Genomic DNA, 18,458 nt, shown 5'->3' with positions numbered 1-18,458 from the left:
TGTTCCAACCATATAGATCCTCTTTCTCTTCTTCAAACAAGCCAAGCATGCTGCTACCTCAGGGCCTTGGCACATGCTGGTGTCTCTGCAGGGGCCGTTTCTCCCCTTGAGTGTTCACGTGGCTTGTGGCCTCATCTCCAGGTCTTTGTTCAGATCTCACCTTCTTTAATGATGCCTTCTCTGACCACTCATAAGAATGTACGCTCCTCTACCCCTGTCCCAGGCAGTCCCTAACTCCCTCTCTTGAACTTTATGTTCAACGTAGCACCTAGTGCCAGCCAGCATGCGGCAGATTTGACTTGGTTTGCTTATTTCTGTTCCCACTCAACTTGAATGCAGGTTCTGTGAAGGCTGGGATTCCTGCTTTGTTCACTATTCTATCTCTATTCAGACTATGCGGGCATGCAGTAAGTGCTTAATAATTACCCTTTACATGCCTATACACTCTTCTCTCCTTTTGTAGCTCCTCAGCAGCCCTTTCGTTCTTACATCCCAGCCACGTTCTCTCCCTCCGGGTCCAGGAACAACCAAACCCAATTATATAGCACACAGCAGGTGCTCAATAATGTCTACGGGGTGAATGGAACACTTCTCCCTAAAAAAAATACAGCCTCCAAATCCAGTAGCAAGATCTTGCCCAGAGACTGCAGATATACACGCATAGCAGTCTGTGGTTTTAAGAAAAATTTTAAAATCAGGAGAAAGAGGGGAAAAGCAGGTGTGGGTGAGCTCACCAAAGTTAATGAGATTTTCTCAGCTGTGGCACGTGCCCACATTTTTAATAATTAGGAGTAATAAAAATTCTAAGTGACCCTTAAAGGAACATCCTCGTGTGACAAAGAGAGAAGTCGACACAGGCATCTCTGTCGGGCACAATGGCTTGTTAGTCCAGGAAGACGGATGCATTTCCAAAAACTAATTTACAGGGCGAAAAAATTGCCCATAAAAATGCACATAATTGGGTTAAAATGACATATGAACGGGAATGCCAGATGATTCTGGCGCCCTTAAGGAGTAAATTAGGTTATTAATCCTCAAACGCTCTCATGGAAGAAAGCCCTTCTCCATGCATCAGCTGGAGAAACTGAGGCAGGGAGAAGTGGGAGACTTGCCTGGTGCAGGCTAAGAGGACAGACCCATGCAGACGCCAAGCCCTGCCCCAGCCCACTCTTCCCACGGGCTGCCCGATAGGGACCCCCCCACCCACCGCCTCTGCTCACCCACTGGGTCTGAGGTCGGGCAGGGGTCGGTCGAGGGGCAGGCGGTCACTGAGGTAGGCGTTGTAGCCATAGTACTGGAACTGCTTCAGGGCCACGCGGCGGCCTTCGGGGCTGAGCTCCTGGCCCCAGTGTGCAAACAGAGAGGAGTCTGTGAAGGGCTCAGCCTCTGCCTCCTCAGGCTTGGCGGGAGCCTCTGGAGAAAGAAGGGACAAGGAGACAGAGGGTCAGAGTGCACCCCCGTACAGACCACAACAACCCCTTTCCCCTTCCTCACAATTTCAGCCCCTTCTTTGGCCGGCGGGGGGGGGAGGGGTGGTGGTTGGAGAGAGACTGGAATGTTCACTCCTCCCCAAGACTCATTCATCCATAAATCCATGCATTCATCCATCTAGCAAACGCCAAGCACAGGAAATGGAGAAGTGAACTCATTGGGGTCTGCCAAGATGCTGGTGCCCAGGACCCTGACGCCCAGGTGCCCCAGGGCTTCACAGCAAAAGCCCCTCCCTGGCAGAGATGTTAGCCTCAGGGCTCATCCTGGGCTCCAGCCTTGCTTTCCCAGCCAGCATCCCGGGCCCTTCTAGTCCTGGGCCTGCCCCCTGCCAGGCCCCCTAGCTGGGGTCCACTCCTCTGCCCCGCCCTGCCAGCCTCCCTCGTTCCCACCGCCTGGCTCCACTGCGGGACGTCTACCTGGCTGTGAGCAGCGGTAGGGCTGCTTCCAGGCTTTCCCACCAGAACAGGGACTCAATGACACAGGTGGCCCTGCTCACCGGCCCCCAGGTGGACCGCACAGAAGCAGCCCCTGACCAGGTCAAGGACAGCTCCTGATTTCCCAGCACTGTCCTGAGAAAGGGGAGGGTGCATTGCTGGCCACAGAACAGAAGCTTTGGATCACACAGTCCTGGAGCATGTGGAGTGTGCCCTGCCACACGCTCTCACGTGCATGGCAAATGCTCACTCTCCCTAGGCTGAAATCCCCCCCCCCCCCTGTAACACAGGGATCTTTATATCCACCCAAATGTATATACTGCACTTAAGTCAGCATATGTCTCAGACGCAGTGCACAGTCCATGGTAATTGGGGTTATTACAGCAAGGGAAAGTCATTTACAACTCTCTCGTATAGCAGGGTAATGGACAGATCTTGCCAGGACACAGGGTGACAGGCCAGGACTTGGGAATGAATTCCCTGTGACAGGTTGTCAGGTAAATCATTCAAGGTCAGAAATCAGAGAAACTGGACAGAGATGCCAAGCCCATTGGATGGCACCTTCCATGCTCATAAATATGTGATGTAAGCAAGAGAGGGAGCCAGGAGCATGGAATGAGACAGAGATCAGAGAAAGTAGAAGCAGGTCAGGGACAGAAGAGCCAGGCCTGGGACACCTGCCAATGTCCCCTCTCTGTGTGGCTGGAGCCATTGAGTGTACAGCACAATTAAAGGTACAGGCTGCAGAAAGGCAAAGGGCTACAGTTGCAGGTCTTCAAGGCCAAGGAGCTCAGAACTATAGATACCACTCTTTGTTCGTTGTTTCAAAGGTAGAGTTACAGAGATTGAGTGGCAGAGGCTAAGAGGGAAGTCTTCCATCAGCTCGTTCACTCCCCAAATGGTTGCAATAGCCAGGGCTGGGCCAGGCTGAAGCCAGGAGCCAGGAGCTTCAAGGTCTCCCATGTGGGTGCAGGAGTTCAAGCACTTGGCATCTTCTGCTGCTTTCCCAGGCCACTAGCAGGGAGCTGGATTGGAAGTGGAGCAGCTGGGACACAAACTGGCACCCTTATAGGATGCTGGAGCTGCAGATGGTGATTTAACCTTCTATGCCACAATGCCATTGCAACACCACTGCTTCTTGGGACACTCTCCTCAGAGCTTATCTAGAAGAGAAGAGCCTGGCAACAAAACGGGGAGCCTTCCAAGAGCCAGGCTCCCCCAACATGGAAGGGCTGCTCAGCAGCAGCAAGTCTCCACCACTCAGAGTGCCCAGAGACTGTGCAGTATAGGGGCACCCCATGCTGAAAGCAGAGAGAGCATGCCGATGCCAGTGAGAGAGAGGCAACAGGACGTGGAGGAGCAGTTGTTTAGGTTAGCAGTTAGTTCACCAGTTAAGACTCCCGTGTTCCACAGTGGAGTTCCTGGGTTCAATTCCTGGCTCCAGTCCTGATTCCAGTGTCCTACTTATGCACACGTTGGGAGGCAGTGGTGACGGCTCAAGTAATGGGGTTCCTGCTACCCTGTGGGAGACTCAGATTGAGTTCCCAGGTCCTGGCTTCAGCCTGGCCTATTCTTGCCTATTGCAGGAATTTGGGGAGTGAACCAGCAAAGGAGAACTCTGTCCCACTCCATCTCTCTGCATCTCAAATAAATCAATCAAAGTTCAAAAAACAAATAAGACACATAAACAGAGTCCCAATGTCGGTCAAACTCACTGGGAGAATTTGCAAAAGGCTCATCTCCTCTTGAGAATGCCTGCTCCCAGCTGGACACACACACACACACAGACACACACACATAGACACACACACACAGGTGACTCCGGGCTCTGTTCCCAGCATTTCTCACACTGAAGCTCACCTCACACTACGACAGAGGAACCATTGTCACCTCCATTTTACAGACACAGAAAGTCAGGCACAGAGAGGATAAGAAACCCAGCCAGGCTTACATGGAAGGAAGTACAGTAGCTGGGGCTCAATCCTGGGGAGCCCCAGACAGTGGCTCTGGCACCATGCTCTATGGTCTCTATGTGCAACGGGTTGGCATACATGTGAGTTCCACAGACAAACATGATATATCACCCTGGTTACCAATCGTCCTTCAAGATACAAAGGGAAACCCAGCTACATCGCACAGATGAGGATCCCCTGGGGTTAACATGCAAGTCGTGCTTGCATTTCTACGAGCAAAGCGAGAGAGTCTTCAGGATTGTGCTGGCCTGCCCCGAGCTCCACTCCGGAACTTGGGGACCACATGCTCATCCTTCTGCCCTGCTTGGCGTGTGCGAAGGGAGGCACAGCCTCGTATGATCTTGAAGGTCCTTGTTTCCTTGTTATCTCTGGGAAGATGTGTGACTCACTCATTTGGAAAGGGGGCAGTAAAACTCTAAATCAGTGAACCAACTGAATCATATAATATTTAAAGGAAATACAGTTTTATTGCTCTCCAATGCTCAAGTGGATATTACCAAGTAAAATGAGATCAGCTAATGAAAAAAATTATGATTCACAATTAGGCCTGTGTTGCATAGTAATGGATTACAAACATATTTGAATCCTGGGTGATGTGTGTACCTTTTTACTCAACATGACTAGGAATGGCCACAAGCTTGAACCCAGTGGGACCTGAAAAAGACAAATGAGGCCCAGGATCAAGGGAAGGAAGCAATATCAGTTGAGTTCCTGCCAAGAGCCAAGTACTGTGTTCTTTAGCCAAGGCTATCTGTCCTTGTCCCGATGGGTGTGGGCTCCAGGAGGACAGGGCCATGTCTGTCTTGTTCCTGCTGTATTTTTGGCTCCTGCTATATGGGGCTTGATGCGTCATTTTTGAGTAAGTCAGCTCATAAGAAAACCATAGCAGTGCATTTTTATATATGAGGAAACCAAAGATGGAAAAGTTAAACAACGAATCCAAGGTCACCCAGCTCATCAGGGACAATCAACAACAGTCTGGCTTCCTCCAGATGCCATAGTCTTTCCTCTGCACCACAGGTGTCACATCATAGGCCAAGGGACAAATCTGGACCACCACCTCTGTTTGTAACAAAACTGTGTGGAAACACAATTGCACCCGTTTGTGCATCTTGTCTGTGGCTGCTTCAGAGCCTGCAGGGCAGAGTTGAGTGGGCATGACAGACCATACAGCCCACGAAGCTGGAAACACCAGCTTGCCAACTCTGCTCTACACCTTACTAGTGACTCCCTTAGGTATGGAGGCCTTGCTATGTGTAACTCCATTCCTGTTTTCTTTCCCTTCCAAAGAACAAGCTAAGAACACTTGTGGTGGAGTCACTCCTGGGGTTTACCCTGCCGCTGTACCATTTACTGGTTATCCTGGGCCTCAGTTTCCACATCTGGAAAATGGGGTTGCTAACAACTACACACTCCTCATAGAGTATTAAGAGGGACAGTCTGTGGTGCATGGCAAGCTCTTAATAAACACCAGCTGCTGAGGACCTACAATCCCACAGGTCCCTCAGGGTGCTTTTACACCAACCCTGCTTGAGTTTAGATGGAGAGATGCCCCTGCCTGGGAGCCCCAGCCCTGAGACACACTGCTGTGGGTAGCCCCAGAAGAAGGAACTCCATGTCACTGACAAGTGACCCACTCTTAAGTGACCAACTTCCCTCTCCAGACCCATGCGGTTGTCCAGCAAAGGAGACGTGTTGAAGGGACAGGCAGAGAGGCCGCAGGGAAGTGAGCGGGCTGGGTCATCTGCAGGGCTCCAGGGGAGCCTGGACACATTGGGTGGCAGCCACACGCTGGGATATGTCTCTGCCAAGGACAAGGCACCTCCTATGGTGGTGGTTGGGGGGAACTTGGGCCGAGGCCCCTTTGGGGGCCCAGCTTTCTTGAGTGTGTCTGAGCATCTGGCAAGGTGACTTAAGAGAAACAAATATCCAGGGCTCATTCAAGGTGGAGGGGAGCAGGGCACAGGGTGCTGAACCCAGCCGCAGAGCCAGTGCGTTTGAGGGATTCTGTTGACAGCCAGGAATTTGCTACTCCAACCCATTCCTCACCCAGCCCTGCACACTCACCCGGGGCTCAGGGAGTGATGGGGAAGGCTGAAAGAGCTGCTGCACCAGAGAGCCACACGGGGGTCCCGGGTAGCATTTCAGTGACACAAAAGTGGCAAAGCCTCCTCCCACCTTCCCTGACTTGCCACGATCCAGGTGGCTGGGCAGGTGGGGAGCCCTGGCAGAGGACCCTGGGCCAAGCTCTCATCACCATGCTACCTCCCTCCTTGCTCAGGGGCCTGCAATACCTTCCACCTTCCCTCTTGACTCCTGCAAGAACCCGCCCATGTCACAGGGCCCAGCCCCTCCTCTGCAGCCACGCCAGGAGCCACCAGCCCAGGACCTTGGCTCAGGCAGCTCCCTCCCCTTCCTCTGGGCGTGCACCCCTTACTTCCTCTCCTTTATTCAATAGCTACTTTCCTGGCAGGGTCTTTCCTGCAGCCAGCCCCCTTCATAGCAGGTGCACACTTTCCCCATTTGTACTGCTTGTCCCTTGTGTTTCTCTCTCTCCTGACCACACTGTGAGCCCTGAAGTCAGGAATTTGCTTCATTTTCAGCTGAATCCCTGGTGCTTAGAGCAGCACTCAGTGCTCAGCCCATGTCAGTGAATGAATGAATATGGCGGGAGCAGCAGGTCACGGTGGGAGTCAGAGAGCCCCCACCTGCCGGGGTGACCCAAACCCTTCAGAGGGAGTGGCACGGCGACTGGAGCCCTGTCCCTTCATGCCAGCGCAGGTGCGGCCAGGGCACATCCCCAACACACCTGGTTCACCTGTGCTCAGCCTTGGGCAGCTATAAGGCATCAGTGGTTGGTGGACAGCCCCCATTGCTCTCCTGGGGCTCCCTGGTGGTCATCCTTATCCCACAGAAGTAGCTGCCATCTCCCCCAAGCATCTACAAGAGGACTGCACACTGAGTGAGTACCCAGGAACCTCTCCCTTCTCCCCCCTCCCCTTTCGACTCTCGCCTGGAAGGGCTCCGAACCAGAAAGAGGTCACTGAAGGCTGCAAGTGTCCTTCCTTCCAGAAGCCCAGGTGCAGAAGGTGGCAAGGTGGGGAGACCCCACATCTCCCAACCAGCTGCCCCAAGCAACCTCCGGGAAGCACCCAGCCTGAATCACAGGGCATTGGGGAGTCAGGCCAGGTGGTCCCTCCTGTCCCAGGCCTCAGTTCTCAGTGTCCTGTTAGCTCCAGCAGACACGCTGGCACCTGTCCTCCCTCCCGAGTGCCCCCCGTCCAGAGCATGCCACTGTGATAGTGACAGGGACAGGGCTGGCTCCATCCTTGCCCTTGACTTTTCTCAGACAAATGCTGAGCGACCCCCTCTGAGGAGCCCAAGGAGCAGCCATTGCTGCTCACCCCAAGAATGCCCTCATGGGGGCTCCTCCATACCTGCCCTTCCCTGGTTGCTGGGCCTCGGTGCTGCCAGCTCTGCCCACTGAGGGCAGCAACACCTTTTGCCAGCTAAGTAACAATTGTTTATACAAGCTTGTTCAGTGCCAGCCTAGTGCTGAAGTCTAAAGACTACTGACAGGTTTCCCCAGTCCTCTTGCATCATTCGATATGGCAGGAAAGGAAGACATAGAGCGAGTGCCATCAACGCTCGCGCGGAGGGGGCACAAAATGCTACGGGGTCCCTGAGAGTATGGAAGGCTCCCTGGAGGAGGGGATGCTTGATAAACTCTGCAGAACGGGTGAGACCTGCAGGCCCACTCTAGGGAAGACTCCCACCCCACACAGGAGGGGCCAACAAGGGCAAGATGCAGAAGCAGGAGAGAGCCCATGGTGGAGTTCAGGGCCACTGGACAGAGGGCCACGCAGATCCAAAAGCTGGGAAACAGAGGCACAGCTACCAAGAACTCAGCAGGCCTGGGCCAGCCTATGGACGGGGAAGGAAGAGCCGTGATGGAAACCAGAGGCTTAAAGGCGCGGGATTTGCCCCATCGTTTGAAGCGGTTCCTGAAGCTTACATCCCAAAGTCAACACGCAGGTGTCACCAAGGGTAACTGCCCTAGGAGGCAGAGCGCAGGCCCAGGCCTTGGGTGTCTACTGTGCAGCGCTTGCCCTTGCTGATCCCCTAGTACACTGTACCCCAACTCCACTGCAGGTGGCCGGGCTGGGCCCTGCTGCTTCCCCCGGGATGTAGATCATATCACTCCCGTTGCAGTTGAGAGGAAAGTTCAGCTCAGGACACCACAGGGCTTGCTGCTGCGTTTAAGCCCCTGCATATCATGGGCTGGCTTGAGGATGCAGAAACTTCAGGCCCCAGGGGCTACTTGCTTGGTCTGTACTCTTTCACACCCATTGCTAAACTGCGGAACACCTTCACAGCGGCGCTGAACAGCTGTTGCGAAGAGACCCTCCAAACCGTGCAGCTCCAGGTGCTCTGGTCCTTTTCTCAGGAGGCTCCATGTCTCTTCACAGTAGCAGCTAAAAGGCCCAGGCCTGGCCTAGCCAGGGCCCCAGCACCCTGCTGCTGCTGCTGCATCAAACCTCCTGCAAACCAGTGAGCGCCCACACCAAGCCTTGCTGGCTGGTGTTCAGCCATTGCTATCACATGCTCGGGCCTTTCCCTAGATGCGCTACTGAGAATAGGAAGGTTTCTGGAGACTCCCTCTCTCAGCTCATCTGCTTCCCCATAGGGGAATGATCTGGTCCATGACCTGATTTCCAGAAAGTTCTACCCATGATCACACAGGGCCTCAGGAAATGCCACAATATGGGCTCAGAGATATGCCCTCAGTACCCGACACACAGCCCATTAATGAGAGAGGAAATTTACAGCTACATCCTGACAGCCTCCATGCTAATGCACAGAGACAGGAGGGAAGTGGAGCAGGAAAGAGCTTGCAAAGCTTTGAGCAATTAATGCAACAAAAGCCGTGGCTCCAAGCATTGTCACGGGCTAATGGGCCAAGGAAGAGGAGCACATCTGGAGACCCTGCCAATGCTGCTGAGGTTCCTGAAGCCACTGAAGCTGAAAGTGGAACAAACACCTGCATGGGGTGGCTGCTTCCATGGGAAGCCCCAAACGGAGGGCTGGCCCGCCTGGGTAGCTGGCTTTTGCTCTATGGCCTTGGCCGTGCTGACACTGTACAACAGTGGCGAGGAAACGGGCCCTGCAGTGAGACAGATGTTGTTAACGCTGCCAGCCCTTTCTGGGACCAGGTTGCTGGAGATCCCCAGCTTCTGAGGCTGAGCCTTTGTGCCAGCGCCTGCCTGGCCAGCTGCAGGTAGGTGGGAATTCTGACGTCCATGGCTTTTGGGGGGAGTTGCAAAAGAAGCTGAAGCCCAGTCCTCTTCCTAAGTGACAGCCCAGATACCAACAAGCCCTTGGGTCTTAGGACATGGCAACAGGACAACAGGAGGGTCACATTGCATGGAGGCAACCAGAGGTGAAATGGTTTGGGGCTCCCCAGGGGGTCTCTGAAGACCCCTAGCCCTACCCACACCAGGCTCTGCTTCTTAGAAGACTCCACTCTGCTTCTAGTCCCTAGGTTTGGTTACCTTTCAGGAGGTTTTCCCAGAAAACCTTGGTGCCTGCTTGTCTCTTGTGGTTTTTACTTTGGTTTATGACCCTGTCTATAGCAGAGGGACCAGCTAAGAAGGCTTTGAGGGTGAGGAAGGAGGGAGGCGGAGCTTTTGCCTGGCAACAGGTCCTGTTTCCATGGCTATTTCTGTTTTTGCCCTCAGGCCATGCTCAAAGTGGAAGCTTCAGGGGCTTAGTGATGAAATCCAGAACCCAGTGACTGGAAGTGTGAGAAACTGGGACAGGCAGAGCCAGGTGCCAGATAACACCTGCCACGGGGGCACTGGGCCCCACCTCCAACACAGGGATAAGCACAGGTCCTGGTCCTCCCAGACTCTCCTTGGGACCCCTTCTATCCCCACTCCCGGGTCTGCCATTCAGTCTCTGGGCAAGACGCAAGACCCCTTCCAGCCTCTGTCTTCAACTGGAGAAACAGGAGTGGACCGCAAAGCTCCAGAGGGAGCTTTCGGAAAGCTGAAGTCTGAGCATTAAGTCACGGAACAAGCATTGCCGACCACTCAGGTAAGAAGTCTTTTGTTTTGTCTTGTTTTAAGATTTGCTTATTTGAGAGAGAGAGTTACAGAGAGAGAGGAAGAGATAGAGAGCAAGAGATCTTCCATCTACTGGTTCACTCCCCAAATGGTTGCAATGGCCAGAACTGTGCCGATCTGAAGCCAGGTGCCAGGAGCTTCTTCCGGGCCTCCCATGTGGGTGCAGGGGTCCAAGCACTTGGGCCATCTTCCACTGCTTTCCCAGGCCATAGCAGGGAGCTGGATCAGAAGAGGAGCAGCTAGGACTTGAACTGGCGCCCATATGGGATGCCGGCATTGCAGGCAGAGGCTTAACCTATTTGCCATAGCACTGGCCCAAGTCTTTTCACTTTTAAAAGGGGTATTTTACAATAAAAAATTTCAAAATATGTATTATTATTTTTATTTACTTATTTGAAAGGCCAAGATATAGGGAGACAGAGATGGAAATGGAGATATATATTTCCCATCCACTGATTCACTCCCTAAATGCCCATAACAGCCAGGGCTGGGCCAGTCTGAAATCAGAAGCCAGGAACTCCATCCAGGTCTTCAACATGGGTGTCAGGGACCCTGCTGTCCCACAGGGTATGCATTAGCAGAAAGCTAGAATCCAAAGTGGAGCTGGGACTTGAACCCATATACTCAGATATGAGACATGGATGTCCCAAGTGGTGTCCTTACCACTGCACCAAAGACCCATTCCAAATCACTTAAAAAAAGAGAGAGATTTATTTACTTGAAAGGCTGAGAGAGAGAGAGAGAAAGAGCAAGAGAGCAAGAGCTCCCACCTGCTGCTTCACACCTCCCAATGCCTGCAACGGCCAGGAATGGGCCAGGCTGAAGCCAGGGCCTGGAACTACATCCTGGTCTCCCACACATGGTGGCAGGCGCCAAAGCACTTGAGCTAACATCATCTGCTGCCTCCCAGGGTACAAATTCACAGGAAGCCATATCAGAGGCTGAGTAGGCGGGACTCAAACTGGCACTCCAATATGGGATGGCAGTGTCCCAAGCAGCAGCCTAAGCTAACCCTCTGTGCCACATGTCAACCCCACAAAGAGGTTTATAGGCTCATCTGTGGCTCCCAATTAACCTCTCAAATTTTTTTTGAAATTTATTTCCCTTTGTTTAAAAGGGAGACCAGGACAGAGATCTTCCACCTGCTGGTTCACTCTCCAAATGCCCACAAAGCCAGCAGCCAGGCACGCAGTCTGGGTTTCCCACATGGATCGCAGAGACTCAAGCACTTGAGCCATCATCTGCTGCCTCCCCGGGTGCATGGTAGCAGGAAGCTGGATGGGAACCAGCACCGGGACTCAAACGAGGCACTCAGATACGGGATCCGAACTGCTGTACCACAGGCCCGCCCCCCAACCATGATAATTTTTTGAAGGGGTTTCCTCTCCTTCCATGCCCTTTAAAAAATGTTTTATTGGGGTATAATTTACATACCATAAAATTCATCCATTTTAAATGTGCAGTTCAACAACTTTTAACAAACTTTTTTTCTCCACTCTGGAGATGCCTTGGTGCATGCTTTATTTGGAGATAAAAAGAAATGGGGTAATTGAGCGTCCATAAACGTACATTTCTCTCATTGGCTTTCAGTAAGTTCCTGCCCCTTGGGGAGAAGTCACCATTATTCCCACATCAGAGCCCGGTGCTGGGGCCTCGCTGGGAAGCCCGACTGCACGGCAGTTCTCCCTAGCACTGCTAGCCAAGCGTCTACATCACCACACTGGGAGCAATGACATCTGTGACAGCCAGACCGTGGCATCCGCTCGGCCACCTTTAGCTTGGTTGCCTGGGTTTCTGTCTCCTGAGCCCTCCTCTTCCAAACCTCTGGCCTGGAGCCCCAAGTGCTGGCCTTTGTGGCTGATCCCATCACAGGCAGGCACTGAGACCTAAGGGAAGCGGCCGGCCGGAGGGGCAGAAGCCTCCACTGACACCTGCAAGCCCCAACTCCCTGGGCCTCTGCCTCTCTTGCAGAAGATGCAGCTGGCTTTGTGCTCTCCCCGGGGGAGGAAGGGGGACTTTAGCACCTTGTGGCCACACTTTGCCTACACCTGCTATGCTCCACAGAGCCCTGGGCTCCCCAGGGAAAATTCCAGGTCTTTTCAAACACCTTTAGATGCGTGAAGAACTCTACTGACCGTGAGTCAATGACGTGTTCTGCGGAGTGGGGGGGTGGCGTAGTGGCGGGCTGCCCTGCTTCTCTGCCCCAAGGGGTACACAGGACAGCAGTGGGCCCACCATCAGGCTTTCTCTCCCAGGAAGCCTTGGAGCTGCTCAAAGGAAAAAGTGCAGTCTGCTAGGAAAAGGCTTGGAGCTCATCAGAAGGAGGGCGATCAGACATTCTCAAGTCTAAGCCCATTAAAGTCTTCAGCACAGAGACTCTGTTCCTCATGGCACAGGCAAGTAGGGGACAGAATCCTCTGGCCCACAGGCAGCACTGCAGGAGAGAGGCAGGCCTCTGTAGAGCACCGAGTCCCGAGGCAGGGTGGGGTCTGTGGGCAGGAGCAGTGCCCCTTGCTAGGGTGGGCTCTCTGAGGGCTGAGTCCACCAGCCCAAGGGGCTCTAGACTGGCTGTGTGACTTGCATCAAGCTCTTGAACCTCTCTCAATCTCATTTTGTTCATCTGTTCAATGGGGCTAATACCATCTACCTCTAAGATCGTTGCAAAGAGGATATGAAGCTTAGCAAACCACTAGGCACACAGCAAGTGGATTCGGTTCCTACTGCTGCAGTCACCTGGTAGCTTCAAGCTACACAAACTCATCAGCTTGCCGTTCTGGAAGTCGGAAGTCTGACAGGGGTCTCACTGGGCTGATGTCAAGGAGTCAGCAGGGCTGTGCTCCCATCCAGGGCTCAGGGGAGAATCTTTGCTTTGTCGTCCCAGCATGTACAGGCTGCTGTTTTCCTTGGCTCCTAGCCTCTTCCTGCAACATTCCAACAGGGGCCGAGTCCTTCCCACATCCCAGCAGGGATCTCTCATGCCTCCCTCTTCCACATTTCAGGCCCTCCTGAAGTTTCCCAGGCAGTCTCCCTATTTTAAGATCAGCTGTGGGCCGGCACCGTGGCTCACTTGGCTAATCCTCCACCTGTGGCGCTGGCACCCCAGGTTCTAGTCCCAGTTGCTCCTCTTCCAGTCTAGCTCTCTGCTGTGGCCCGGGAAGGCAGTGGAGGATGGCCCAAGTGCTTGGGCCCTGCACCCAAGGGAGACCAGAAGAAGCACCTGGCTCCTGGCTTCGAATCAGCACAGGGCCAGCCGTAGTGGCCATTAGGGGAGTGAACCAACGGAAGGAAGACCTTTTCCTCTGTCTCTCACTGTCTATAACTCTCTGTCTCTCTCTTTCTTTCTCTTTCTCTCATTGTCTAACTCTGCCTGGCAAAAAAATTAAAAAAAAAAAAAAGATCGGCTGTGAGTTAACAACCTTCATTCCATCTGCAGCCTGCATTCCCCTGGCATCAGGTGAGGGGACGGCCACTGGCTCCAGTGTCAGGATGTGCACAGCGTGGAGAGCAGGAGGGGCGTTCTTCTGCTTCCACAGTAAGAGCTCAAATCTTGTGGTTTTTCCCAGCTGTGAGCAGGAGGTCCCAGGGGTCAGCATTTGGGCTAGAGGTGAAGCCACCAATTGGGAGGCCCACACATCCCGTATCAGGGTGTTTAGGTTCAAGTTCCAGCTCCACTCCTGATTCCAGCTTCCTGCTAATGCTAACTCTGGCAGGTACCAGATAATAGCCTAAGTCATTGGGTCTCTGGCACCCAACTGCAAAACCTGGATGGAGTTTCTGGCAGTTGCAGGCATTGGGGGAGTGAACCAGAGGATGAGAGCTTTCTCTGTCTCTCTGCCTCTCAAAATCTAAAGGAGATTCCAACCCTCTGCTCTCAGGGTTGTTGGGAGCCAAAGCAGCAACAGCTGACACCGTGAGCAGGGCTGCTTTCTCCATCCATTTTCTTTAGCTATATATAACAGAACACCACGGACTGGGTCATTTATAAGGAAATGAAGCTTATTCCTTAAGCTTCTGGAAGCTGGAAAGTCCGGTATCACAGTGCCCAGCATCTGGCGAGGGCCTTCTTGCTGCATCACAACACAGCAGAGGCCATCACATGGTGAGATGGAGCCAGCACGATAGCTCGGGGCTCTCTTCCTCTTCCTCCACAGTCCCTAACGCCGTCATAGGAACCCCAGCCTCATGGCCTCATCTAACCCTACTTCCTTCCCAAGGCCCCATCCCCACCTATCATCAACATGTGAATCTGGGGGTTGAGTTTCCAACACATGAACATTGGGGCAACATTTTTAGACCATATCAGCTGCCAATCAGGTTCTCCAAAGGAGCAGGCGCACCTGAGGGCAGCAGAGGGCCATGGGCTGTGGCGTGGCCTTATCTCCACCCGACCATCCCTGCACCTTGAAGTCATCTTAGTCTTGCCTCTCTTGTACACCAAAGACAGCCTCGGACAGTGCAAGGCAGGCACAGTGGTCATCACCCTCTTACCCCCTTTTTCTTCCTGGCTAGCTCTAGTTAATTATTCCAGCTTCCAAGTGGCTCCTGACCATGGCTGCACCTCCCTCTGCTAGACTTTGGACTGGGGGAGTTGGCATTTGGATCCCTAAATTTGGTTTTCAAAACTCCCTGAAGTTCCATTGTTTGTTGTTACTTTTGGAGGAGGAGATGGAAGGGGCGTTCCAGACCCTTGGAAAATCTGATGACAGCTACAGACCACTCCCCAGAGAAATGCTCACTTGCCCATGCACGAACAATCTGCATTCCATTTCCTGGGTTGAGAGGCAGTGTGGTGTGAAGCAGGGATCGGCAGGGTCACAGCAACTCAGCTATGCCACTGCAGTGTGAAGGCAGCCAGAGACGGTGCAGAGAATGGGCATGACGGCGTTTCAACAAAACTTTGTTCACAGAAGCAGCAGTGGGCCACATTTGGCCAGTCCACATTCTGCAACCCATGGCTCCATCTACTGGACGGACAAGTTGTAATGTGAGATGCCTCAGTTTCCCCACCTGTAAAATGGGGATGACAATGCCTACTGCACAGGACTACAGGGAGGAATCCAGGAATACCAGAGCGTCACGCCCTCAGACAGTCACAGCAAGCTCAGGAACAAAGTCCCCTAGGATTTGCCTGTGGGTTAAGAGCCTTGGCCCCAAGGACACTGGCTTTGATATACCCCGACCACTCCCACGAGGACCCACTCTGACTTCCCTGGCATCAGCCTCGTTGGACCCAATGCTGGCCCGCTGGACTGGGCCCAGTGAAGTTAATCCAGTCTCCCTAGGGAAGGATAAAAGGTAGCTATGATTCCAGAAGTACCCTGACAACAGGAGCCAGGGAGAGGCCAGGGATAGAGGAAGCAGGCTGCCACCTAGGAGGGGCTGGCAAGGTGAGGGGAGGCAGCCCCAGCAGGGAGGGCCAGGGTTCTAGAAGTGTAGCAAGTCCTAACAAGGAACTAGAGGGCGAGTCTGGGGTCAGGAGGAAGCACAGTCACTGGGGTCTGGGCTGACATGGCAGGCAAGGCACAGCACGACTCCAGACCCAGCATGAGGATCTCTCCCCGCCGCAAACGCCACACCCACGCCTGCCTGGCTGGCACTGTGGCTCCTGCCTCCCCTGCACGGGCTGGGTTGTGGGCCAGGGTGTGGCTGAGAACATGACTGGGATGGTAGGAGCAGGTAGGAGCAGCCAGGATTTGTGTCGGCACACTCAGAGACAGGGAGAGGGGCGTGCCTAGCAGTGGGTCCTGGCATGGGTATGAACGTCCTTGCTGTGCAAGGACCCAGGTTTTACGCCCCCAGCCAACGACATCAAGTGCATGTGAACAACTCATCTTAGGGAGTGACAAATGCACAGGCTTTTTGGGATGCGAAAGCTGGACGGACCCTGCTGGTGTTGCGATGGCACGCTCTTCTCAGCAGATGTGCCACTGGGAACAGCCAGGCTCCATGGGCAGCCAGACGTGTGGCCCTTTGCAGGAGACCAGCCTGCAGCCCTGGCCAACGTCAGATGGCCACGGTCGCTGGGACTCCCTCCGAGGCACTGGGGTGTGCGTGAGCATCTTTGCTTCGGGAAGCCTGCAGCCTGAATGTTGCTAAAATCATGTGTCCTTGGCTCCTGTGACTCCAACAGCCTTTCCCGCCCATGGCAGGTGCCTTCCTTCTGGTCTTACCGGGCAGCAGTGTGCTGGAGAAACTGAGGCCCAGACCTCAGGGACTTTCCCAGGAGACTTGTTAAATCCCAGCTGCTGGCTCCCAACCCCAGAGTGCCTGCTGCAACAGGGCTGGGGCCTGGGGCTCTGCATTTATAGCACTCGACAAAGGCAGGCCGAGGCTGTGCTCAGCACTCCCCACTCCAAGAACCACAGCAGCAGAGAAGCGAACACTTCTCTAGTTCCCAGCCTCCCTTCCAGTGCTGGCTCTCAGCTCCTTTACTGTGAGGCTCTGGGAGAGTCCTCTCCTCCTTCCAGGCCCAGGCCCACAGAGCGCAGCACAGCTCCCACTGCACTCTGCACGTCTGGATCCTCACACAGGCACACACACGCAGTCGCAAGAGTCCGCAACAGCCGGCAAAGGCTCATCCTGAGAACAGATTCTTCCAGTCCCAAGCAGGACCATTAAAAATGTGTTGTTTCAAAGACGACAGGAGAACACTTGTAAAAACAAACTTGCAAGAAGCGCTATGACGAAGCTGCACTCCAGTTAAATGGTCCACGCCGGAATCTTTCAGCGCAACGCACAGCAGCGCAGGATAAATACGAACCGGGGCCCCACGAGCCGGGGGTCTGCTCACAGGCCCCCATGTGCCCCAGCAGTGGCAGCCCCAGGGCGGAGCACTGGCGGTGCTGTTGGCAGCCGTGGTCTCGTGGTCATCTTTTCGTGGCCATCCCCCGGCTATAAATCTCCCAGCCCTGGCAGTGTGCGCCGAGCTGCAGTGGGGGGAGAAGTGGATTTGTCCTTTGGAGAAATGGTAACAAACAGGCCCTCCCAGCCCCGGGCCCCGGCAGGATCAGCGAAAGCTTTGAATTCACGTCAAAGGAGCCATCAAAGGAAATAGGCCATTTTCAAACAAAATCCATTTCTCAAGCATGACGGTAAAAATATTTATCACATGAAAGATGTGAACCCTTTATGATGTCCCGACGCTCCCGATTATGAATGCAGCATGTGTCCGGAGGAACGTGTGCATAGATACCGTCGTGGGGGGAAAGAAAGTCGCCTTTCCATCTGGCAAGTCCTTCACTGCCCAAGCCAGGCGTGCTGCCTGGGCACCCACGGCAGAGGAAGGAGGTAGGTACGGCCTGCAGCCGGACAAAGGAAGCAAAGCTCCAAAGACACTCGGCAGGTCCGGAACGCAGCGTACGCGCCCATGCTTCTCCATTTCTGCCCACATGAACACTTCTCGCACAAGGCCAGGCGTGGCTTCCGTGGTGGGTGGGGGATCACGCAGACTCTGAACTTTCTCCGTAATCGTGCATCTGTGCGCTATGAACAGACCTTCCAGGTGTGGAGGAAAGCCTGTTCCTGGGCCCAGATGGGTCTGGAAGGGCAAAGCAGGCTCCGGGGCAGCACCCCAGGCGCACCTCTGATGAGGAGTGCTCTGCTCAGAGACCCTGTGGCCCTGGGGGTTCTCTCCTCTGTGCCGGGCATGACGGTCAGTGGGTGACCTGAGAGGCTGGGCCAATGCACAGCCTTCCAGGGGCTCACGCATGTCTTCTCTTCAGGATGGAGACCCAGGCCCGGGGCTAATGGCCTTTCCTCTGGGCGAATGTCTTAGGCAGCGGCTCCCTGGGGGCTCCTGGTTTCTCCTCCCCTGCGTGGTTACCCACAGGCAGTGGGCATTTGGAGTTGTGGGTACAACAGCGTTCATGTATCTCAGCAGCTGCAGAAAGCAAAGCAACCTGGAGCACGGGGTCGGGAAGCCTGGGGGGCAGGGTCCTGAGAGTGGCCACTGTGAACCAGAGAGGCCTGCGGGTGACAGCCCTTGTGCTTGGGGGGATCACTGCAGAGACCACCCCAGACACCACTTCACTCACCTCATCTAAAACCTCACAGCTCACTCCCTGTTCTGTGCCCCCTCACCTCCTGCCAGGCTCCTCCCCATCCTAGCCAGGGAGAACTTCTGGGCAGAGTGTGGGGTGCTGGGCTCTCTTTAGGGGCAGGGCTCAAATGGCCTGGTGGTCCTGCTTCTCCCTGAGACCACCTCGCAGCATTCCCCACCTATGCTGTGCTCAGGGAAGGGCTCACAAGCTCTCCCAGAGTCATGCCCGGGTGAACCAAAGTCAGACCCCAAGGGCCCCCCAGGAATCACCTACCCAGAACAATGCTTCACTGCCTTTTTGCAAAATCATAACCCACAATGAGAACTACATATATTTCTGCATGAAGCCTATAGCACCCAGAACCCACATGCAAATACTTATGAGGCAAGTAGGAGT

At 54.2% G+C, this 18,458-nt stretch overlaps 1 protein-coding gene across 1 annotated transcript in view; it reads right to left on the bottom strand.

Moving 5' to 3' along the window:
* GALNT18 (polypeptide N-acetylgalactosaminyltransferase 18) overlaps positions 1-18,458 on the bottom strand; it is a 337,202-nt gene that overhangs the window by 163,870 nt on the left and 154,874 nt on the right. The window contains exon 2 of the mRNA XM_062198112.1: positions 1,221-1,413. Within this exon, the coding sequence (XP_062054096.1) occupies positions 1,221-1,413 (193 nt within the window). The remainder of the gene's footprint in view (positions 1-1,220; positions 1,414-18,458) is intronic.

This window comes from Lepus europaeus, chromosome 7, assembly GCF_033115175.1.
Source record: "Lepus europaeus isolate LE1 chromosome 7, mLepTim1.pri, whole genome shotgun sequence".
NCBI classification, from domain to species: domain Eukaryota; kingdom Metazoa; phylum Chordata; class Mammalia; order Lagomorpha; family Leporidae; genus Lepus; species Lepus europaeus.
This window is presented reverse-complemented; position numbering and strand designations above follow the sequence as displayed.